Below are 26,221 nucleotides of genomic sequence, written 5' to 3'. Positions count from 1 at the left end.
ATCGCCTCATTATACTTTTCGATCTTTGAACGGGAGCAATCAAAGAAGCCGACTGCACGCAATCGAGCTTTACTTTCTACTTCAATCCCTTCTCGAGGCCAGCATCGATAAACTAGCCTTTTCTTTTCAACCTTAAGAATTTCCTTATTCTCGTCGATAACGAGCCAACGAGAGTTTGTCATTAATGACAAGAAAGTGTCGTGGTAGAAGGCCAAGGTCAGCCACTTGAAAACATCCACTCGCCGTTTCATTATGCTTGCACACGAATTTTCTGACAACGAATTCACCGACGGATGAACCGACCAGATCGTTAAATCCAACGGACGGAATTCACGAAAGGTTCACTGACATTGGACAAATGTAGAACAAAATTGAACAATTTTAAGGGCAAGGTAGATATTGAAAAATGTAACGTGCTTGTTAAATATTATTGCCACGTCGTTAAAGAGTATACATTTCTACTTACATAACATAATTTCCAAGATAAATCTGTTATTTGCCTACTTCTTATTTCTACATTCGTATATTAAAAAATTAGCGTATGGTACGATATAATTTGTTTAAATAATTTTGCGAATTGTATTTGAAATATACAATTGATACATAGATTTTTTAATTTCTTTCAAATTTGACCTCGCGTGGCCTTGATAGTTACACCACGTCGTGTGTCATACAAAATCTCTCGCGCAACACTCGAGACACGTTTAGAAAAAGTTTCTGTAAGTGTTCAAATACTTCCGTGACCCAGTTTATTTTCAAAAAATAGTGTAAAGAGGCATCTAACTTCTAAACGACGCACCTAGCGTTTCAACGAATTAACAGCTTAACTGTAGAAACCACAAGATTATGGGACGTTACAAGACATTACGGTACAAAGTACTGGGTATTCCATTTTCTTCCAGGAGGCAACTAGAATCCAAGAAACCGAAAGAACCGCCGTAACGCGAAGTTACGAACATCCCGATCCGGTGGAAAACCGTAACCACGCGGCGAAAGCGTATTCGTTCTTTTTCTTATTTTTCGTCAGGCGAGAGCGTGCGGGGTTGGGTCAACGATTTTCTGACGTTTACAATGAAAGAAAAATACACGTTGCGCTGTACATTTAGTTTCATAAAACAGACCGACCCAGGAGCTCCGGAATACCTCTTTCGCCCCTGAGCTTTGCACGCTTTTTCTACTGTTTCTTCTGTCTTCTCCTCCATACCGCACCGTAGAGAAAACGAGATTATTTTTCGTAGCGTTTTCCGACGCAAGATTGCGGTTTAGTCATTATTATTATTCATCGTTCATCGAAACAATGGGTCGTAAACTGTTGTTTCCTATCTTTTGTTAGGCCACGGTTACAATGAATTCGTGTTTTGACGAACTGTTTTGAGGAATAGTTCGTTAGAGCAGTCAAATATTCTTACGTATATTACAGCCATGAATATTTAGATACATAACGATGCCAACCTAAATTGCATGATTTGCACTGTTCTTATTTTTTAGCTATTCTATTATAAATTCGTTAATTGTTCGTATCATATGTGCCTTATAGCTTACAATACTAAATAAAGTACAATTTGTTAGTTTTCGTAATAATTGCAACGGTTACTTATGACCGGCAACGTATTAGGTTGTTCGGAAAGTTCTTTTCGTTTTTTTTTAATGGGAGGTAAATATAAAATATATTATACATGTCGTACAAACGAGTCTTTCAGGGAGTCAAATAATTTTTTTATCTTGATTGAATTTTTATCACAATTCTAGTTCTTGCTAAATTTCTTAATATCGTTACGTAAGTACTCAAGTCAAGAAACAAGTTACTCACTTTCATAAGTACATACATATATATTACATCGGAAACAAAAAAGGTTCTGTATCTAAGCTTACGCCTTTAAATTGTTTAAATTATACAAAGTACGATACACTTAAGTTTCAAAGAAAATTCCATTCTAAACAATTTTTAACGAAATCGTATTTAAGTTAAAAGATAGGCATCCTTGAGTTGCATTAAAGTTTTGCAAACTGACAATAGATACATATTTCTGTCAATTGAAATAAAATAGTAATTTTTTACCTACATATATTTGCGTATTAAAATCAAACAAAAAAAAAGGAGAAAACAAACTAAAAATTGGGAAGGTCAATAACGTAACAATCATCGACTGAATATTTACAATAAATACTGGGAATTTATGTCGTTCATGGTTTTCAGAATAGCGACAGGAAGCTGGGCTAATCACAGTTGCCTGGTATTTTCTTTCCATTTCCCAGAATTTACATTTCATCACGTTGATAACTTCATCTCCTGTTGAATAGATCCGAGCAAAAGAATCGTCGGTTCGTGGAATTCTGATAAAATCACCGGTCGAAGATCAACGTTCGTGACCAGGTGAAAAAGAAAAAAGAAAGGGACAATAGAAAAAGAGAAACAGAGGGAAATATTTGTAAAACCACGCAACGTGGCACGTGAGGAACGAAAGGACGAGGCATTTTCGTGCGTCGAGACTCATTTGTGAAAAACCAGAAGCTTCGTTGCTCTATCGTGCATTGGGCTCGTGGAAATTTTTAATTTGACGTTACATGCATTATCCCCTTTGTCTGGCCCAATTAGGTGTTCTTATAATAAGCAGCGACTCGGTAATTAGCGAGGGCATCGTGCAACCGGAAAATTCTGTACAGTTAGTTTGCTTGATTGGAAACAAAGGTAGTCATTAATTAGATCAACTCCGTCTAACTGACCAACCGTCGTAAACAAATAAAGCGCAGAAGTAAAGAGTACATTTTTCTGATTTCTAGGACGAAGATAGGTTCGTTTGTATATTAACAGATTGAACATGAATTGCGTATATGGCGCGTCATTCAATTACTATCTTACAATTATATTCTAAACAATACTATTATACTAAGGCGATTACTATGCCGTTGAGTTTGTCATTCCGACAAAAATTGATAAAGCTATCATTAGTTGGTAAACACAATCCCCTGAAATAAAGATACAGATTTATAATGAAAGAAAAATACAACGAGAGAAAAAAAGAATATCCGATAAATGCATTAGTCTCGAGAGTACGGTACTATTGTTGTTAAGAATCGATCGTTGTTTTTGATTGTTTGTTATTATTTAGAAAATTGATAAGAATTAATCCGTACAGCAAATGAGTTCTATTTGTGTTCGATATAATTCGAAATATATTTCTGACAGATGTGATAATCATTTTCAACATAGTTCTATCGTTTTATATTTTTCTATAACTAATTCAGTGCGAATAAAAAAGTTTTGCAAGTTATTTTTCGTTCTCTGAATCTAGGTAATTTAAGGTGTTATGAAAACGTGGCGTCTCCCAGGCGTTCCCATAAGATGCCAAGTCACATAGCGTGACGCCAAAGGAAACATATGTTCAGCTACGATAGGGTAACAACACTAATAATACCTGGCTCCCCCAAATCTCTGACAAACAGGTTGCGAAATATAATGGGGCGTTACGGTTGGTCAAGGCCATCTGACAATGAGAATTAATAGGTTATTGGTTCATTGCTAGATTATATGGTTCAGTTGAGTATTACGTGTTGTGAATTTTCGATACAGGTATAATCCAAATATTCTATTATCTTTAATCCGTACGATGCGATACATTTTTCGAAAATATTCCGATTATCAAAGAATATTTGAAATATCATTGAAAATAATTTCCAATATTTATAGGTATATTTATCGCAAAGAGGAAAATTTTCTCTAGACCAAAAGTATCTTTGTTTTAATAATATTTTAATACGTATACGATAATATCCTATACATCATATAATCGATCGAAACAATCGAATATCAAACACACGATATACATACAGCGTAATAAAAGAAATTATTTATCTGTTTCTCATAGAAAGTTCTTGTCCTCTTCTTAGAAATCCATACTCTTCCTATCGAACAATGTCAGATTGCAACTCAATACGTGCAATGAGAAATACATTTAACGTCCAACTAAAAACAGCATTTCTCAAGCAGTTTTTCCAATCGTACGCAATAAATCATCAAACATGCCATATACGCAATACGACGAAACGAATTAAATAATCGAAAGTATTAAAAATTACCCAAACGAATAACGTTCGATAAATCATTCTGCAAGATGACAATGACAAGGTTTACAATGAAAAAATCTTAATTCGAGATCGCAGGACGTTGCCACCACCTTTGGACAGTGGTGCACGATGAGTACACGGCATGCTTCTCCCACCTGCGAGCCATCCCGGACGGATATACGAGAGCAGCCGTGGCAGGCAGTCGGCTTCCTTCGTAGGGACATGCGCAGCGACCAGCGGAACGACAGGTGCGCGCCGTCCGCCACGAACCGCTTAGTTTCGGGTGAGCGTACGAATCGGTCGTATCGCATCGTGCCATCGCGTCTCCCGGCCTGTCAGTCGGTCGCGGCCTCCCTCTCTATCTCTATCAGTCGGTCGTTCATCGCGAATTTCTCTCTCGTTTAAACGACAAACGCGTAACACTCGTGGTACACGTTTGACGCGGTACCACGCGATTTTTAACACTCGACCAGCGCTCGGCTCGACCGATCATCGTTCTCCAAAGATCGTCTTCATCCTTAACGCAGATCGCGCGCGATATCCACTTCATTGAGGGATACCAAACCCTTTCCAGTAGCAGCAGCAGCTTGTCGACGCCCTGGACCCAACTCTCTCTCCCTCTATCTCTCTCTCTGCCCCCGTCTCTTCCGTCGTTTCTCTCGTTCTTTCCCATCCAGTCGCCGTGGCTGGCTGCATAGTAGCCCGCCGTTTATCGAGCGTGCACGTGCTCCGTGTCGTCTCTTCTGTCGCGCTCCGCTGACACGTTTCTAGCAACCCGACGGATCTCGTTTATACCAGAACAGAGTCTTCCTTCGGATCTGGTTCGGTCGAATATACCTATACCTTGCCATATACGTGACTAACGATGAATTTAGTGTGATCTGACGGGCGTGCGTTGCATCTGGATCCAGAGAATCGGATGTTTCGCGAAAAAGATCGATATTCGTGGCAGTATCTTGGAGGCGACGATTGCAGGTGCTCTCGAGCTCATTTGAAACATCACGAACAGTCTACGTTATCGTAGAACTCCATTCCGGTTGAAATTTCTGGTGTGCAACTGTACGGAGCACGACCTGTTGTTTGGGAATTATTGGCCGTCCGTTGTTGGCCAGTGAGTTGTGTGTTGGCCGTGAGTGAAGGTCGGGCAAGCTAGAAGATAGATCACGGTACAGTGACCTGACGAATGTGGTGCGTGAATTATTGAGTCGCCTTTTCGTTCGCCGTGGCTTGTTGATTTCTCAGGATGGGCTGTGGACTGGATTTACTTTGCAGGATTACCGGCTGGGACATGATCGCGACAATTCTGCTGCTGCTCCTCGGCTCTGTTCAACTTCCTCAAGGCGTTAAAGGTGAGTTATCGTTGTTTCATTTTCTTCGTCGGTAGTTTTGGATAGCCCAGCACGAAAAGAAATCGTGAAAGGAAAGGCAAAATGGGAAGAATTATCTCGCGCGATACGACGAGAATTCGCGATGTACGATAGGTCGAAGGATCGTGGAAACGGTTCGTGCGTGAATTCGAAAAAAGTTACACGTTCTCGAGGAGATATTTAGAGGTTATCGGAGAAGAGAAAGAGAGACGAGAGAGAACGTTGATACGTAGGAAAATGGGGCGAGAGAAAGGGCAGGAATGCGCCTGTGTACAAATGGGCCGCGATACGCGCAGGAATTTACGAGCGGAAAACGCGTGAAAACCGAGTGGGAAGTTTTTGAGAGTTTCCCAACCAGCATTGCGCGGACAAAAAATGTACGGCTCTGCTTTCCGTATAACGAGAACGGGTAGCGAAGTTCGATCGTGTCACGCGCCCTACGAACGTGTTTTACGAAATTCATGGAACTCGCCCTGGTTGTAACCGAGACAGAGTCACCAAGTTACTTGGACCCGAACGATAAACAAACCCTCCCGATTGTTTGTTGCTCGAGAAACACGACGCTCCGGGAAATATTGGCTGCGACACGAAGTGTAATTTCAATTGGTGATCCGGGTTAATGGGTTGAGTAGCTTGTAACGTTGGATCGTGGAATGTTTTGCGTAATTAAGGCGATACGAGGTGTATACGTATAGATATATGTAGATAACAACGTTATATTTTATTGTGGATCGTTCAGTAAATAAATATCGTGTCTTTTGGGTTTATTTGTTTAATCATAAATGCTACTAATGCGAATATTTTTATTGTAAATACAGAATCACAGAAATGGAAACGATACGTGATTCAATACGTAGTAATGTTTATAATACTATGCCAATGCAAGCCATCGTATCGATTCAAATACTTTCGGATAACGAATACGATAGTTATAAATAGTTGAAGCAGAAGTAAAGATGACTATTAGTTATCGGAACGTGCGGAAATTTTGTCCCGTTCCGTTATATATTTAGTAGACTATTTCTTTTGTCTATAAATTTTCTAATTTAAGATATTTTCTATCGAAATGGAAAGATTTTTTGATCTGGCTCTGTTATAGTAACATTGATAACGCGATATTCGTTAAAGCTACTGTACGGACAAATTTATTACAATTTACGGTCTTTTCTCTTTTCGAAGATTAATTAATTAATTTTACTGGTTAGAATTAGTAGAAATGGAAATTCTTGGCATCCACAGGATTAGATTCACAGAGCACAGTATTGATGCTCCGTCTGTAAAACTTGCTTGGAGGTATCGTCTCCGTCATCGAGCGACTGAACAGAGGAAGAACTCGTCAAGCGTTATATAGATATTATTGTCATAATAAAACGTAAACGACTGTATAAAAATTTTAATTCGTTGCTTATATAACACGAGACAAGTATGTGATATTCTGGCGAATTTAAGCACGGTGCACATTTATAGACATAGAATCTTCGAGCGAGACAGAAACCCAGCTCGATCACAATTTCGAGCTCGTACAATGAGCCTCTGATGGATTGTTTCAGGTCGTTTTAGAGCAGATTTTTCCACATTTGTCATATCTGTTCGTAGTTCGTCTCGAAAAAACAAACCTACCAGTTAATTTCGTACGAACCCTCTGTTTCTACCGAGTTGTCACATTTGAATTCTCTCTATTTTTTGAAACACCATATTTTTCTAAAATTTTCTTCATCCATGATTTTTCCACGTTGGCGATTATATCGCCCCTTTTGTGTGTAAATTAATCAACGCATCGTTTTATTTGATATTATTTAATTTTTCCTGGTCATAGTTCTAATTGTAACTTTTTTCCACGGCTATGATTAACGACAGGGAACTGAGAGTTTTTTTACCTTTTGTTTTTTTTTTTTTTTTTTTTGATACCAATTAATAGCCCGTAGGGGTTTATTTTCAGCTTGTTCAACGTTGACCATTATTGCTCGATTTTTCTAGTTTTCCACGGGGTTGGTTACGCAGAAAAGAACCTGCTGTTTTATAGAGTGTTTTAACGTTTCCAAGAGCCGTTTCCAAGCGACGTTTTCACATTTCCATGTGCCACAAATAGAGTAATTGCAAACATCTCACAACTGCTTTTCGTAATTCCTGGATTAAAAAATATACAGTGTGTCCCGGTTTTGCAACAGAAAATTGTGTCAAATAGGTCTCGAATCTTTGCATTAACATCCAACGTGTATTCATTTTTGTTCGATAAACTTTCTCCTTCACAGTTTCGCACAAAATAATAATCCATTGACGTGATATCTGATGATCTCGAGGGTCAAGAAAGCGATCCTCCTCGACCTCATCGTTGAGGGTAATGGTCATTTAACCATCGCCGGGCTACTTGACCTCGGTGAGTAAACATTGCAGTTTGTGTAAACGTATCAGATAGATATCGGTAATGTGTTCTTATGTTGTATAGACGAAACGTCAGTCCATTGTCATTTCGTACTTTCGTTATAACTTTTTAACGAAGCGTTTCAGTTCAAGCGTCAGCAGTTCCAGCATTTGTTTTCCGTTTCGTCTCTCTAAAATTTGATTATGGTATACAGGGTCGGAGACTTTAAGGGCTTATAGTATTCGCCAAGAGGAGGAAAAATGTCCAATCGGTATAGGTCCTGCAATCAATCCTTTCGACGTAAAATCGATTTTTATCATTTACGAACAGTCGATGTAGCGAATAAGTTCCTTCGTTGAAAGTAAACAAAGAGATTGATTCAGGACTACGTTATGACTATGATAAATACATATGAGTTTTTCATTGTGACGCAAGGGAAACATATCGAACATTTAGTATAACGCGCAAGATTTTTACTTTCTTGATGTCGCTTTACTTTGGTGCCAGTAAGAATGTTGTATCGACAACCTTGAATCATTCTCTTTGTTTACGTTCAAAAAAGAAACTCATTTACGACGTCGAGTGTTCGTAAATGATAAATATCGATTCTACGAAAGGACTGATTTTCCAAGGTTGGGTATTTTTTGTTCCTCTTGATGAATGGGTACGAAAGTTGCTTAAACCCTTGGGTCCTTTTTTTTAACACTCAGTATAGTACAAGCAATTAGTTTAATTAAGAAGAGATATAGCGGATGTACAGTGTAATCATTGACGAAAGTATTCAAATCCTTTTACGAATACGTGTATTATGTGTATTATACCAAATTTTTTGAAATTTCGTTAACACCATAAGGAAACTCATTTATCATAATTGTATAGATAAAGTTTGAAATAAATCTGAAAATGTGCAGTCATATTTTATCCTTGCAAATGAATGTACACCGTGGCTAATGCAATTTAAAAATGTTTTGTGTATACATGTAATATACATCTAAAAGTTTCGTATGGCGAGTGTTTCATGAGTGTTTCACGAGTCACAGTATGTGTGAGAAATATTTAAATTTATATTTGATAATTCTGTGACAAACCTCTCCTTCAAATTGAATAATATCATACGTTAAATCAAAGTAATATTTTTGGAAATATCCTTGTTACAAAAACTAAAATTTACGTGAAAGTTGTATCACTGCGCGATATTTTTATATTTGATATTAATCATATTAATTCCGCAAGCAAAAATGTGAAAGGAAAAATTCGTACAGAATATTAACTAAAAATCATCCGAATAAACAAGTGAGGGGAGCGTAGTTTCCGAGGATTTAGCAGCGCTGGCGTGTTTAAAAAAAGAAAGCTCTTCACGTATTTACGCTACGATGTAAATAATGTTCGGGTCAGAGCAACGATAAGTATGGTAATTTAATAAATTCATATAGGTAACAGCAAGAGAATACAAGGATTTATTTTCGTCGAAACATTCCCTTGCATGAATTATCGTTGCAGAAATTTTTCATGGATATTTCAATAATTTTTGCGAATAATTCACTGTCACGTCGTTCGAACACATGAACAATAATTTATTACCCATAATATTAGATACGTTCTCTCTGCTATGCGGAGCAATGTTTTCATTGACTTGACAGTGAGTATTCTTCGACTTGATATCCAGATAAAATATGTGACGCAGGATATGAAACCAGCACGAAGTTAATATACTTCGCAATTTTTTGATATTAAATTCCTTTAGTTTTAAGACCTTACTCACATCGACATTGAAAAAAATCGCATATTTTTGAGAATTACACATACATATGTCAAACTTATGAATATTTAATTATTCAATTTCTTTTTTTTTGCGTACATATTCTTAAATTATTATTGAAAACTGTAACGATGAAAGAGAGGAGAAAAAGGATGGTTTATAAGGTAGGAAGGAGGAAGAAAGGTTGCGTTTCATCCTGGGCATACTACCAGACAGAAGTAAAGCAAGCGAAAGCTTCCTAGGAGGCCCGTGTCTTATTATCTGGAAGTCAGGTCAAAGAGCGTATTTGCATCGACTTGTATTTTAAGCGAGGACTTTCAGGAATTTTATATTGCTGTAAATGTTCGTGATAAAAACGTCTCCTATTGAATTTTTCGATTCGTTAGATAATAGTGCGTTATAGCAATCAATCGAGTCGATGTTATAGAACATGATCCATGCATAGGTCGATATATCTTCGAATGAAAATAAACTGTTCGATAAAAGGTTTTACTATGAAATTCACGATCCGAACCTCATGATTTAATTAGATATAATTATTTTATCATGTAATTACGGATACACTCGGAGGAATTATGTAACGTGATAAATATTTTGCTCGGAGCATTGAAACGTTTAGAACAGAAATTAAAGTAGATAGAGTGTTCTTTTGCTTTTCTGGAAAAAACAAGCATGGTCGAGGGTTACTTTGGTTATCATCGTTTCGATGGCGTTAATTAATTCCAACGAAATATCTCACACAGCATAGTTCTGTACTGTGTAAAGATAATTCGAATATGTTGGCGTGAACAAATCTGATGATTTCTGCGTAACCAGAGGCAAAGGCTCGCGCTAGAAGAGTGAAATTCTTCAAAGTTCATTAACTTCTTAGCAGTCGCTATAGAGGATATCCCGGAATTTCTCACGCGGTCGCGAACTCGATAATAAACGCGGCGAGTATTCACGGTGGCGTTGCCTATCTTCGCAACGGCAACGTGCACCCCATAAATTTCTCGCAATGCCCTCGCGGGATACACAAACAGAGAAACTTTATTCTTTCCTCGTTTCGATTTCGCGCTCGTTTTCTTATATCCGGCGACTGTATGCAAATATTGTTCCGCTGCGCCGGGCTGGTCGAATTCTTGCCGCAATTTCAACTCCATTCGCGATGCCAACTAACTTCATGTCCGAGGAAATGTTTTTATTTTCAAGCTGAAAGCTTCCCACGCGCCTTTATGCGTTGAAATGACAAATGTTCCGAGAGAATTGATGACTGTATTGCTTTATACAATGTTTCTTGCGTTCATGGGAAATAGGTTGAAGGTAATAAAATTGCGGCTTTTTATGTATTCCTGAGAAATCGAAAGAATGCACGTGGTATTGAAAAATATATAAATAAAATATCAAAAGTATAATATCGTGCCATTATGATATTTAGCGAGTGAGACGAATCTCTCACTGATCGCTTCCCCATCTTTTTAGTTATATTTATAGAAACGTGAAGTTGAACATTCGCAATTCGGTAATTATTCGCTCGAAATTCATCAGACTGAATGTGTTAAAAACGACTCTATCGTTTCTTACGAACTAACGTCGTTTAGGACGATTAGCAATGTGAAATTCATGCTTCGGATTATTTTGGGTATTATAGCGTATTGTATTTTTGTATAAGGAGATTTACTTGGCAATGCAGCTACGTAAAATTCTACGGTAGAATTTAGGGCGTACAGCTCCTCTCGAACAGTTAGCAGCCATTGCTGCATGATTTGGAGCAGAAGTACGCAGCTTCTTCTTTAGTTTTTGAACAATGGTTCGGCTGATTCAGCTGCTTCAGTCTGATTGTGTGGGCGCTGCTTTTTCCGAAGTACTTTCGATTTTTGATTTTCCTTCGTAATATGACGAATAGTGATCCGGAAAATCTGATGTTCTTGCTGTAGAATTTCTATTTAAATGTCATTAGTATTGATTTTTTACTCTCGCAGTTATTTTACACTACATTTAGCAATGCTCTGTCGTAAAAAGTATCGAGACGGTTAAATAAAATTTAATTCGGTGAAGGTTGATGCAAGGAATCATTTGTATATATATTTTTCTAGTTACATTAACACTTTATCGATAGCACTCTTTGTTAAATACAAAATGATTCGTAAACTGCAAATATTGAGTAGAACACCAAATATTTTTAAAAATATTACATTTGTGTACTTTTTGCAAAAGTTAAAGTACTTTTAATATTTATATAAGTATTAAAACATTATTGTTTCACGTAGGATACCAACTGGCATTTATCTACAGATAACGTATATAAAAGTTGAGCTATTGATCGATATTCTCCATTATTAATTAAAGTGTTAATTACTAGGAAAGTTCTATAGTAGGTGCAGATAATTGCAGTTTCATAATGTTACGACTTGAAAGGTAAAACAGAAGTTTGCGAAAAATTACAGACCATCGATGAAACTACTAAAGCGTAATATTCAGAAAAGTAGTAACAAATTATCAAAAATTTTAATATTGGAATCAGAAGATAGGAAAAAATTCCAACAATCAAAGGTAGCGCTTTAGTTATCGACTTTCAGCTCAGAGATATCACAGCATTTACCGCTTTGACTTTTAATATAATTTTATACCTTACAAACGGACTAATAGTTCATTTCAAACAAAAAGTCGTAGATTCACGATTCTCATCGGGCACCGTGAAATAATTCCATTTGCCTTTCCTCAAAAGAGAGTCGTTCGTTCAAAGGGTTAATCACCCTAATTGCAAGAACGTTCGAACACTTTTACGAGCCAAGATACGTTTCATCGAGCGTAGTCGATAAATTTTTGTAACAATGTCGAGCTTAAACTCGACGAATGGAAACAGGGGCAGTAGAAAAGAAGAGAGAAAAATGAAACTTGCGAAACAGAATGAAGGAAATGATGTGAAATTCAAAGGTGACAGTTGTGCCAGGAAAATTCAAGCAAATTCGTGCATAAACTTTTGGTGAATTAAGAGGTCGAGGAATTTTAATCTCGTAATGGCGCAGCTCTCGTCGTTTGCAGGACAGAAACTTGTAGGAAAACGTTTACTCGTAGCCCGTTGTTTGTTTTTGCTACGTGAAAGACAACTATTTTAAAGTTAAGCTCGTTTTGATATGAATGAGAATATTGCGGCAGTTAAGCGGATCAACCTTTTTCTTCTCTTTATACACATTCATTAATTCGCATTCACGTATCCCCTTCTTATGCATGAAACTTGAAAAAATAAACATCGACCACGAGTAAATGGATTGCTCGTTTCTCTATCGCGACTTAGTTCCTTGTTTCTTCAGCGTGACAAATGATGTATCATCTTTTCCTTTTTTTTTCCCCTTACGAATGATTTTATAAGACAAGACTAATACGTTGTATCGTTCAATGCCAATAAATCCGTGATTTATTCACGCATCGATGATGGCCATTTTTTTCGAAATGAAATATGACACAGTGCGCGTGATATTAGGGGCAGTTTATATGATATGATAAAACAAGTGCTGGGAAATATCGTTTGATTTAACGTTGTTAGATTTCTTTTAAATTGTAAATTATGCTTCCATCTGGTTTGAAACAGTTGAGAAGTAACGAAAGTAACAAAGACGGCGAATTGAAAAAGTTTGCAACTCAGCTGCGTTTATTACAAGAGAAAAGAAATCAAATGAATATTCTTCTCTCAAAGCAATAAATACCTTCTACCTACGTTTCTACTTTTTACTTGCCTTCCACGCAAAAGTTCGCAGGGCGGAAAGAATTACTTTTGCAAAGTGAAAATTGTACAGCTACTTACTTCTTCAAAAAACCAGAAAATTTCATTCATTGGAATTTCATAGTATACTCTTTTAAACTTTTCCATAGTTCGCGCCTTTATTTCGTTTCCATTCTCCAGCAACTATAAGATGCACGAAAAATTCAAGTATCTTTAACCAGTTAAAATTAACTAAAGAATCACGTGTAAATAGTCCTGTACAATACAGGATGTTCCAAAAATTAGTCTCTTTCGTTTTTAAATAACCTATGAGAAAAATAAAAAATCGCCCATTTTTTATTCCTATCTTATTCATTAAAGATTGGAAATTAAACGTGCAAAACGATATTCGTCAATTAGTCGTCTCTGCTCGCACAAATAATTTGAAATCTTTCGAGCGCATTTTGCATAGCGATTCTGAGGATCTACAGAGACTGCCAAATTGTCGATTATTGCGATGTTGAAATTCCGCGTACACCACACGTGTGATTATCGTGTTCTCGTAAAATGACAGTTTGACGGTATCTTCGAAGAAATTAACATTCCACTGGAAATCTTCAAAACCATCGTGCAAAATCCACTTAGCCTTCGATAGACGATATGCATACGAAAATCAGGCATCTTTCATTTTTCTTAGCGGTTATAGAGAAAATAAAAACAGAAGCTACATTTTTGGGACGAAATTCCATTAGTTTTCCTACGCTCAAAAAGGAAAAATACTTTCTTTCGAAGCATCGTCCTTAACGACGAGAATTGCTTCGCGGGTAGATAATTTGCAGCGATCAACGGCGAAAAAGCGCGACTCGAAAATTCTCGCGCCTTAACGAGCCGATGGCACGGCGAATGTATTTTTCGTTGCAGTTGGCGAACTTTTAAATATTGGAAAAGCAACTCTGCGACGGTTGGCCAGTCGACCGCTATACAGGAGTTTTTCAGTTCTTGACAGTTTTACGATTAACGACTTGACTCGAATCGACGCGCGTAACCGCTGTACGAAATCGAGTTTCAAGCGGTCCGTTAGCCGCTCGCGCTTTAAAAAAAGCTCTAAGTTCCACGCACAAATTTTCTGTTTCGTCTTTGACCCAAATAAACTGTCGCTGCTGTTCCCAACTTTTCGATATCTTTAGAAATTTCGTAGGAAACCGGCCGAAACTCTTAATTACTGGCCGAGATAAACATAGAAACATAGAATCTGATTATTCGATCTGTGTAAAATAAATATTTAAATCTATCGATGGTAAATTGTTGACTTCTTGAACATTTGCATTTATAGGTAATAATTTTTGGAATTTACAACAGGAAGCTTATAGAGAAAGTAAACTGTTGAATTAGAGCATTTAAAAAATTTGTTAATTGCAAATTGGGACGTAATTTTATACACTATTTACCATTACATCACAATTAGCATTAATTAACGACAAGCCCTGAAAACGATTACGGGACAATGTTATTCCGTATATCGTAATTACAAAATTAGTACTTTTAATTGCAACGTAACATCAATTCGCATTACGAAGCTCGATGTTTTAACGTAAATAGAATTTGAATAACCCATCGTTCTACTGCTCTCGATTTGTAGATTCTGCTTTCTAAAATAAACGATCCCAACATAACGATTATTTAACATAATTAATTACACTGTGTTCCATTTTCTGATAGCCAATTCCACGCTATGTTTCTCGGCAATTCTAACGAAAAACATGGACAGATGGGCGAGTGGATTTCTAAAAGTAAGATTAATGTACCCGACCGTTACGCATGGCTTTGTTGAAACAACGGGAAAAAAGTTGTTCCAAAAATTTCAAAAATCATCGGAAGCGAATCGACGAGAAAGTCAATTGAAAGCTCAAATGGCTCGTCAAACAGAAAATGTGTTTTTACAGAAAAAGAAAATTATTCGGAAAGCTGAAATCGTTTAATCCCTCTGCGAATGCATTTAACACTAATCGACGGTTGAGCGAGCACGCGTATACAGTGTGCACGGCTTGATGCCTGAGGCGAGTGAAAATAGGAAGAATTCGTAAACTATTGTTTCTTGAAATCATGTTCTAACAGGAGTAAAGTACGTAAATTAAAAAATTAAAAAGGAATAGTTTTTATTTACAAATTGACTAAAAATAGAAAATAATTTTCTCAGTCAGGTATCATTAAGTAAACGAAAGAAATAATAACAGGGAAACTGTATATGTCGAGCATACGCGATAATCATATAATAAGACATTATTCAGTTGTTGAACTCATATTAATAAAAATAAAAACGTGATTCGTTGTATTAATTTAACGATGTATCCTCCATTCGGTCAATAACTCTTGCGTTTTCTTGAATAAACATTTTGGATAAAGAAATTTGTAATAAATCAAGAAAGGTAATCTTCTAACGATAACGAGATAAAAATAGAGAAATATTTATTGGAACGATACCTGATTATTTAAAAATTATTCTCTTCTTTTTAGTATATTTTTAAATAAAAATCACCTCCTTTCAATTGTTTCAATTTATATATTTAATTTCTTACCTTTTAGTTTGTAAAATGTCAGCTTTCTATCCGTTCGCAAATTGAGTGAAATTTCGCTTACAAAATCCTATCTAGCCAGACAAGCAGAAAAATAAGCTAAATAAAACCCATTAAAAAAAGTTGTCAATTTTTTGAAAATTATATTGTATTTTTGTTGTTGGAAAGCTTCGCTTACAAAATTCCACCCAGACAGACAGACAGACAGACAAAAAGGTAAGCTAAATAAAAACCATTAAAAAGTGACGATTTCGTCCAGAAGCCACGCTTTCACGTGGATATAAACCGTTCTATCGAAGAGAATATCGATAATCGATCACGGCAACTAATACGAATTGATCCGTTTGAAAATAGTAATTATACCGGGATATCGTTAATTATGTTCGCGAATTCCTTGTCTTGGTTATTTGTATTTTCATAGTGTTCTTCCTCTGATTGCGAGTAATTGCCTCTTTTCGAATTTGTACAGTGCGGTGGAAAGAGAAATATTTTCCAGAACGTAATGCTAATTTATTCAATTTTCGTCATCTCACCTGTGAAATTGTTTATTATAGATTTATGATAGGTTTCAGTGGAACATTTTCTATCGGCGAACGATCTTCGATCAATTGTGTTTGAAATAAAGATAACATTCTGGAAATTAAAGATAGGATCTCGTAGATCGAGACGAGGCAATTTTATCAACGCGCAGCTTGGAATAATAAATAGAAATTCAAATTAAAACGTCGTGATTGCGGTTGATTTAACAGAAACTTGAAAACCACCAGCGTTGAAGCAAAAAGTCTGAGATTATATTATTTCGCGATAGCTAACTGAGAGAATATTCCCAAAACTTTCTATCGGATAAAGTACAAATTAGAGTAATTAGTGACAATGATAGACATCGGTTCCAATGATATCAATTCGACAATTTCGATGAATTTATTCTATATTATTCTATATAAACTAACTATAGAAAAGAAGAGGGGAAGAAAGGAAGAACAAGAAAGAAAGAGATAGTACAATGACAAAGAAGAGGAAAATACGATGTAAATTAGAAGTTGCAATGTTTTTTGAGAGATTTACGATAAAGTCACTTTGTTTCTAGTTTGTAATTGAGTCACCTTAATTAGATTCCCCCAGCAGTAGGCCTTGCACGTTTTATCACGGGATATTTCTCTATAAACTTTCCTAGAGGCAACACGCTTAAAATAGGCGTATTCTAGCGGTGGCTAGAGCCGTGCAAATTCTAACGACAAAAATAAACGTTTCGCCTATGCTAAAGATGCCTGGCGTAACGCGCGATTGCACAGAATTAATGATACGCTGTAAAACGCGTCATTTTCCAGAATAAAACGCCACGATCGAATATTTGGTCCTTATAATTGTCGATAATGCAATGTTTTTCGTGATTTCATTACGAACGAACGTTTGTATGCCGGAAAAAATTGTCGGAGAGGAGGATCAAAATGTAGAAATTAAATGTTTCGACTTTCTAATTTTATTTAAAATTGATTTAAAATTTATTTCAAATCAATTTTATTTAAAATTGATTTAAAATTTATTTCAAATCCATTGGTTTATTTTTTAATCAACCTCTATTTTTCTACGAGTTAGAATCTGCTTTTAACGGAAGACACCGGCAGATAATTTAAAATGGAATTGCCAACGGTTAAACCTTCGAGCCGTGATCGACGTTGATCTGCAACACGTTCTAGTTTTACCACAGCACGGAGCGTGACAACACAGTTCCGTCGACTCTGTATTTTTGACAGTTCGTTTAACGCGTCCTGTTGGTTGTTTCAGTTTCAGTTTCGTCTCCGATCGCTGTCCGCGATTTTTACTTGTGATTAAACTTCGTTTCATCTCCTCCTTTTTCCCCTTGACAGAGGCGATTTCACTCAGCTTTTTCAGGAAAATTTTATCGAACACCTTTTTTAAATTATTAAACAAGTTTCTCCCTCTGACAAAGACAAATCTTTTTAATTAAAATCTCGATAACGGAGAGAAAAACTTCATTTCATTATCATTCATATTCTCAATCAGAAAGATATTATGTAAAATAGAATAAAATTTCCTGGTCGTTGATTAATTAAAGAAAATTTTCTACTTCATGAACGCATAATTACGTTCGAAAGAATCTAAAAGAGTGGAATACTAGAAAAAAAAAACCTTTTTTCCATTGCTTCCGGCACTTTCACTACATTATAATGAGTGTTTCAGCATAGATCGCGATTCCTTTCGAGTTTTTCAAGAAAAGACCGGTCAACTTACAAACGGCAAGAGTCGGTAAAACAAATGACGCCATACATCGCTCATTAAAACGTTCTCTTTCTATATCGCTAAAAATACGTTCTCTTCCAACGTCTCTTGACGTTACAAATTTTCTCAACAACCTAACTAACAGCTATGATCCGTAGTGTGTAACCGTAATTTATCTCGTTCCCTCGTCCTATCAGAGAAAAAATCCAAGTACTGTACAGTAATTAATAATTTTCTATTTTAAACCTTCCATTTGAAATTGAATTCCTGAAAAATTTATTTTCCATAGCCACCACGTCGCTCTTTTACCACGCCGATGATACATGGATTAACCGGTTCGACGAGCCATCGTTCAGCTTATCAATGGATTATATGATCGCCGCTGCGCGTTTGAGTTCGCTTAATTATTAATTTAACAGGCGCGTGATTGATGGGCTCGTGAGATACGCAGTCGGAATATCAGATGGAAAGTAGTTAATCTTGCGTGTGGTGGGAGATGAAGGTTTAACGGTTCATCAGCTTACCTATAACCAAACCAAACGCTTGACCGCGGCTAACAAATGGAAATTCGCGAAAATCCAATATCGTTGGACCGCGTGAAGATTGCGAGGCCGTAGCTTAGCGACGATAATAGAGGTACACGGCGCATTTTTAACGCGGAACCGCGTGCATCAACCTTCGACTATCTCTGGGATGGGGTATGGCGAAACGAGATAACGAGTGCGGGTCGCGTTTCGAAAAAAAGCCCCGATAACTTGGTTATCAGGGTGAAATTTTTCGTTCGATCAACGAAGAAATAAAAATAAAGGGAGAGATATAGCATAGAAAGGCGCGGTGTTGGCACCGTGTTTGTTCGTTTTGTCTCGCGGTCGTTGTTCGTTCGTCCAGCGCGAGTGAAACGCGTTTTTCAGATCGATTCAGGGCTGAAATGATTCGATAGGATACGAAATTCTACCGATATGGATTAAATTACGATTAAATTTCATAAAAATTATACATAAACTCGAATCCATCGGTATTGTGCTACCGATGAAACGAAGATTTTTTCTTTATTTTCGTCTGATGAATGTCGCGATTGAAAGAAATTTTTATACCGATTGTCAAGAGCTGCTTTTCAGTCGCGATTTAATTCTAGAATATTAATAGTTCCAATGGCGATATTTTTCTGTGTTTTGAGAAACTCTAGAGTGAATTATTGGCTGCCGCTTTGAAAAGCTTTTTTACACAATAGTACTAGTCATCCTATTGGAATTTGCTGGTGTGTTTGTTGTTGTAAAAAAGTCAATATATTTTTCGAAGCTGTGATAGCATGTCTCACCAGAGCACTATTCACGATTTTAATTCACCGTGAACTAAACGAATCGTATTTTTCGAAGCTGGAAAATATGAATACTTCCAAATATTTACTTATGAACCATTTGGTTCGTCATACTTATATTACTTGGTCGTTTCTGTACATAAAATGAACTTTTAATGCTAAGAAAACTATTTGTTTCCTACGCTTTGCTCCCTTTGCATATTATTAACGAAATTTGAAATCAAAGTTATACATATTAACATATAGATTGTAATTCTTAAAAATTAGATTCCGTAAATAAGTGAACAAATCTTTTTCATTCTACCGCTGAAACTTTTTCATCGTTTAAGAATAAAATAATCTTTGAAAATAAATAATAGAATAAAATTGTAATTCGTTTACTCTCTTACAAATCGAAAGTATAAATATTCAATAACAAGCTCAACGTTCTTCGACGAGGAAGAAGGATTTTAATAACAGAATTGGAGGAGCAGGGTAAACAATTTCGCGCAGTATCATACTGGAATTATTCGGTAGAAGGTTCAAAACACAGGGAGCATCTTCCAAATTAGAAAACAGAAAACAAGGCTACGAGAAGTTGTATAAACTCGTATCTCATGTCTAACATAAGGAGTCACGAGAAATTTAGAGGAAGGTAGGTAGGGGTTGACACCCTTCCTCTGTGCTGCTCGGTGTCCCGGAAAAACTGTTACTGCTGGTCGCACATGGTTCCAAGGGGTTCTTTCATGGTATGAAAAAACGCTGATATTGCAAATATTTGTTTTCTCCCTGTCATATTTTCTACTTTTACGATACATGGTCTGTACGTTTTCGGCACACATTACGTGATCTTACATTTTATTCGCTGTTTCAATCACTGTTTCTACAAAATAAAACTTTTCTATCACAGGAACTTTATATCGACTGCGTCATAACTGACTCTGTTTCGGATTGTAGAAAAATATCTTCTTTTCCATTAATTATTAATATTAGAAACATATAAATGTCGTATAATTCTGATTTTCCGCAAAGAAGAAATAAAAATTAAGACCGGTTCTGCCGAAAATAAATACGTTTTATAGTTTGGTTATTTAATAATTTGTTAATGTACGATCACGATATTACACGTTTGTATATTTAACGCGACAGGGTTAAATCGTTTAATTTTGCTATTTTTCTCCGATTAAAGTTACTCTTGTAACGAAAGTTATTAAAGAGGATTTAATAACGCGTAAATGCAGGAAGATGATACAAATCTAACTGAATGGCGAAAGGAATAACGATGAGAAAAGAATTGCTCTTTTCAGTAGATTCGGCGAACCGTGAATACGTTACGCGTGAATCGTCGATATGAAAGAACGCATATGGGATAGCTGAAAATTTTATTCACTGACCTGTCATCGAATACGTTCCTTAATATCGGACGATTTCCATAAATTGATCTTGTTTGATAACAAATTTCCTTACGTTCGTTCCTATTACGCACTTCCTACCTATACAGAGTGGTTGGTAACTGGTGGTACAAGCGGAAAGGGGGTGATTCTAGACGAAAAAAGAAGTCGAAAATATATAATAAAAATTTTTCGTTCGAGGCTTTGTTTTCTAGAAAATCGACTTTGAATTTTCGCTCGATACGCGTGCACTTTATCGCGTTTCGTTATAACGGATCTCACTGTAGATCGTTGTCTCGATGGAAAAATTAAAAAAAAAAATTTTTATTCTATATCTTCAACTTCTTTTTTCGCGTAGAATCACCCCCTTTCCGCTTGTACCACCAGTTACCAACCACCCTGTATATTAGGTTGTCCGAAATGTTTCTTTCGTTTTATAAGGAAATAATAAACGCGCAATGTTTTTTGTTTTATATTAGTTTATTGAATTATCCGCGAACATAATAATAGAAATAAAACGAAATGGATCACACTTAATTCAATAAAATAATATAAAACAGAAATTGTTATTCATCTATTATCACCTTATGAAACGAAAGAATCTTTTCCGGCAACCTAATACACGTACGAGAGAAGCAAAAACTTGGCGTAGGATTAGCTAGAATTTGGCAAATAAAACTTGCGCAGAATCACGTCACCGCGTTAATGTTTAGTACAGCTTGGCACGAATATTTACTTTCTGTTACGGTATTATTACACAGGAATTCACTTATGAATTGTGTTTTCAAGTAGTAAAATATCGATGATCAATTCGTGGAAATTTAAACGCTGTACTGATGATGGTTCCACTTTAATTATTTTCTCAATATAATGTAATTCCGCGAATATTCGAAATACGTCAGATAACTAGGTCAAATTAATAGCAACTGGTTACCTTTCTCGATTGTTACGTTGATATTGATTTATGTCTTAAGCAAGATAGGCACATATTATTTTTATTCAAAAACCTCAATAAGTAATTAATAATTTAAAAAGTACTACTTTGCGATAAGTATTCTAATAGGTTGTTTCACTTTTTTAAATCCATACCTTACGCAATTGTTTGTACTAAAACCAATCTTGTGTCATACATTTTCATCCGTCGTCTAGCTTTTACAGAATTTTAAACAATTATCGTAGAAAATGATCTATTGAAAATAACGCTCTTCGATTCCATTGAAGAACCTTTTTATTTGTCACATTTACGATTCACCGAACATTTCACCGCTATATTCTTCATCCTTGTCGAAACTAACTAAGCTTCGATAGATCAGCTACACCATCGATGATCGCTACATTATTCATTTATCAATGCGGAATTTCCAGCAATGCCCGATACTATATATGTAACGAAGCATATAGTAATAACGGATATTCCATCTACTCACACTTTCATGTCGGTCGACGATCGAATAGGATAAATATCCAGCACGAAGTTATTGAAAGTGCGAATTATTGAATGTAGAACGCTAGTGAACACGAAGGTTATTGATTGCCGTGTGAAACCGAAACCGACGAGAATTTGGTTGCGCGATATTGTCAAGTGGCGAAAATGCTGGGAACCCAAACACGGGCCAGAGGACTGATCGAGTTTTTTCACTTTTTCACCGATCATCGCGTGTCCATTCGAGCTTCGTTTCGGTTATGTTTGGCCACGGTAACGACCGATCGCCGCACCTGTATTATTTCATTCGAACGAATGCTTCCCGTGGACAATGTACTTGCGATCGATCGTTATGCGCGAAAAGGCTAATTTAATTGAAATGTTGCGTGAAAGAATATTTCGCCTGCAATTGCATGCAGCTTACCTTTTTCCTGCCAATTATTCTAATTGTACGTTTGGCTAATGTTGCCAGCCTATTGCTTTAAGCATTCCTTTTCTTTCTAATAACGAAATTAGATCGTTATACGTATAGAAGCATCATGGAATCTCGATGAAAAAGTATCGAAAATTAAGATTTACAGAGAACATGCAGTTAAACAAAATGTATGATAGTACGTTTCGTTCGTTAAGCTCGTATTTAGCGAAAAATGAATTACACACTGCAGATTGTGTCCCCCTTGAAACCATCCACTTGCCGTCGAAATTATTTTTTTATATGGCGAACAATCTACCAGTAATTTGCGTTTATAGATTGAAATTGGACAACCTGTATATCTAGAAAATCGTAGCTTCGATTCCTCGATGATGACGGAGAAACGAACGCAATATGGAAATCGCAAACGAGCTTGAATTATTAAATCGAAAATACGATTGTGAGTTTGTGAGTATTGGACGTAACGATGGAAGAGGGGCGAAACGAGCATTGTCGAAAGCGCAATTACGTCTCCGTAATTGGCGTTTTCACGTGACACACGGGCCTAACTAAGACACGTATTCACGGTGATTCCTTAGCTGCATAGAGATACCATTTGCACGATCTAATCTGGACGGAAAATTGGCTTCTGCTCGCAGCTTAGCAACTACATTCGATGCGACGGTTTGACGTGAAATTTAGGAAAATCTAATTTACCGAGCCGGAGCGCGCCAGAGATCGTGATAGCTACCCTCATTGTTTTCGAATAAACGTGTTCGGGGATTTAATCGTGCGGTAAAACTCGGACGAATGAACCTCTGATGATTTCGGCCGTCCCTTGCTTTATTTATGAAACAATTACCTATTGTTAATTGTGTTTTAAACGGTTGCCCGATCGATCGTTAAAGTGTTCAATGTTTTCTCGTGATTCTATAAAAACATTCACTCAAAGTTGTTCAGTCGTTTAAACCGAAAAATAAAATGTACATCGCGAACTGTGCAGTTTAAATTGCAAGATTAAGTGGAACGTTTTACTACGAAGTCCTAAGGGATTACGAAGAGAAAAGTATTAATTCATCGTATTTCTTTAATTTTTAAAAATAATTCTCATACATATTTACCACATATATAATCGATTAATCGTTTCCTCTAATAGTTCGGATCAAATGTTACAGTCTGCTATGAGACCAACAGGTGTCGTGACGTTTATTTAATTAGATGTAATACATTTATCTTTTAACATTTTCACGATATCGCTATTCACAATCGGTATCTTTTGACCTGGAAGTTTAATTAAAATTGTTTCTCTCGGAAACTAAAAATAGGCCAAATAAAAGACAAAGGCTAACGTTTCTATCAATTCACGTTCCTTCGTTGCCGAGGATAGAATGCACCGTTTTCGCTCGGAGCTCCTCAAACCTGAAGATAATCGATTTCCGAGATTCGATAAACACAGGCGACTGGAACCGATTCGAGATATCAACGCACGAAACACTAAGATACTTGGTGATCGTGTAAAGGACAGATTCGATTTTACCACAGACCACAGGACGCAAATTCAAATTATACAATGACGCCCTATTCGATTCATTATTCGTTTAGAAGCGGCCAGCGGCGAAACTTTGAAACGTCACGTTGCGATTCACAACGGTTAATCGACGAAACTTTCGAGAATTGAACGTCTGAAATTCAGGCTATTACGCTAAGTGTTTTCTTCGTGGCACGTGCGAATTGCGGAAACGAATTACCCGAATTTCACTCGATAACGAGACAATGCAAATTTATCCCGTTCGCTAATGTATCACCGTGCACTTTCCTCTCTTTTCAACAATGTTTTTGAGGAGACGCCTGAGCAAAACGCTTTTTCCATTCTAAAGATTTCTTTCGCCAGTGATTTAGCGACCTACGTTGCTTCCTTCTTGGCGAAGAATTTTTGCTACATGTCCGCTTCTGCACTGCTGCAGCGTTTTAATTAAAACCTATAAAAATCGAAGTTTAGTTGAGATTAACGATCGAGAATTAAAGTTTTCAAGAGACTAGTCCGATACTGATCCAACGCTAAAATTCTAGCGAGATTTGGAAATGGTTGATGAAGCAATAGAAATGAAGGAAACTGTGAAGTCAAATCTTTGGAGAGAATGGCCCGATATCGAAGGAACGGAAAAAGCAATAGAAGTCAAAGTTGAGTTGCGATAGAAGAAAAATTCAGATTTTGAAAGGAACAATCCGGTATTGAACTAATATCTGGATTTGTACCGCGTTTCAAAAGTAACGCAAAAATCGATAGAAATCAAAGTTTGCTTAAAATTGAAGATTAAAAAGTAAGCTTTTGTAGAGAACAGCCCAGCATTGTTTGAATACCGGAATTTTAACGAGATTTAAAAGTAACAGAGAAAGCAATTAAGAGATTAAAGAGGACTCGTGCAATCCGTAAACTATCTGTTTGTAAAGAACGAGTTCTATGGTAGGTAAAGCGCAATGGTTTGACAGATTTGGATGCGGCGATGTATGTGGTGAATAATTGTACCGTGTTAATTTGACAGGCTTTGGGACACTAAACCCTAGAGTTTTCGTATGTTCGTAGAACGTAAAAATATTTTCAATGTATACTGTTTAAGTTTTAGAAATACCAGGCATAATGTAACATCGATCGCTGTGAGATTGGAAAGCAAAGAAACAAAAGGAAATAAACCGCGAGGAAGAAGCAAAGAGCACTAATAGCAGCGAGTACATTCACGATGTTGATTTCATGTTTAATTCACACAGTGAAGTATCTGAATGCGAGCTCGGTCGTGCTTTGCAATTTTTTAACATCCATTATTTCTCTGGGAAATCCTGAAGTTCGCGCGGTGAGAAGAAATATCGGCGAACGCAGTTTGCGTTAACGGTTTCCAATAAGGCGGATGATAAATATTAAATGTTATCTACTGTGATGCTTTAACAAAAAGAAATTTGTTCGGACAATAATTTCAAATTGCCTTTGTATAAGAAACGTGTGCCGTGATTTTCAACCTGATCCCGTTCGTCTCGTCGTGATTTTCTGCCAGACGATTTGTTTCTTTCACGTTCCATGCGTTGGATTTCCAGCAATAGATCAAACGACGTTGATCCGTGGTCGATTTCGAACGAAACTGTTTGCTCCTGTTTGCAGACACTGTTCTTTAATACCAGTCAGGCATATGTAATATTCCTTGAGTAAATCTTTACAGGCATTATTGGCAGACAAGTTACATTCCATTTATTTTAATACGTGAAATATTTAGTTTACGAGTTATTAGTTATGCCATAGTTTTTCTAATCCTCGAAAATGTAGAAAGGTGGTACGCGTGGAAGCTGTCTGATTGCATGGAAGAAATTTAACGAAATATTTGCATTTAATAATGTTTACTCGTATCTCTCTGAATATAATTAAAATGATGAAATCTCGATAGACATTTATTTCACCCGAAATATTATAATAAATATTTTGCTTTGAACACTTTGTGTTTCCGCGTGTTACACGTTCTATACATCTCTGCATATTTACATTGCGCATAAGCGTATAAACGTCCACAGTCAAGTTATAATCCAATCTATTAGTTTGTGGGGATGTAAACGTAGCCGTAATGTATACATTCAATTAAAATTTCTCGTTGAATCGATTCTAATG

The 26,221-nt window shown here is 36.5% G+C and overlaps 2 protein-coding genes across 3 annotated transcripts in view; one reads left to right on the top strand and one right to left on the bottom strand.

Moving 5' to 3' along the window:
* The first annotated feature begins 4,333 nt into the window (after positions 1-4,333).
* nrm (neuromusculin) overlaps positions 4,334-26,221 on the top strand; it is a 428,251-nt gene continuing 406,363 nt past the window's right edge. Inside the window, exon 1 of one of the 2 annotated variants that reach the window (XM_076618030.1) lies at positions 4,334-5,414. In XM_076618030.1, coding sequence (XP_076474145.1) covers positions 5,309-5,414 — 106 coding nt within the window. In that variant the 5' untranslated portion in view covers positions 4,334-5,308. The remainder of the gene's footprint in view (positions 5,415-26,221) is intronic. The other variant, XM_076618029.1, reaches the window with a different exon arrangement.
* LOC143302560 (uncharacterized) overlaps positions 11,363-26,221 on the bottom strand; it is a 278,711-nt gene continuing 263,852 nt past the window's right edge. Inside the window, exon 5 of the mRNA XM_076617796.1 lies at positions 11,363-11,463. Coding sequence (XP_076473911.1) covers positions 11,363-11,463 — 101 coding nt within the window. The remainder of the gene's footprint in view (positions 11,464-26,221) is intronic.

The sequence above is a fragment of the Bombus vancouverensis genome, chromosome 4 (genome assembly GCF_051014615.1).
Source record: "Bombus vancouverensis nearcticus chromosome 4, iyBomVanc1_principal, whole genome shotgun sequence".
NCBI classification, from domain to species: Eukaryota; Metazoa; Arthropoda; class Insecta; order Hymenoptera; family Apidae; genus Bombus; species Bombus vancouverensis.
This window is presented reverse-complemented; position numbering and strand designations above follow the sequence as displayed.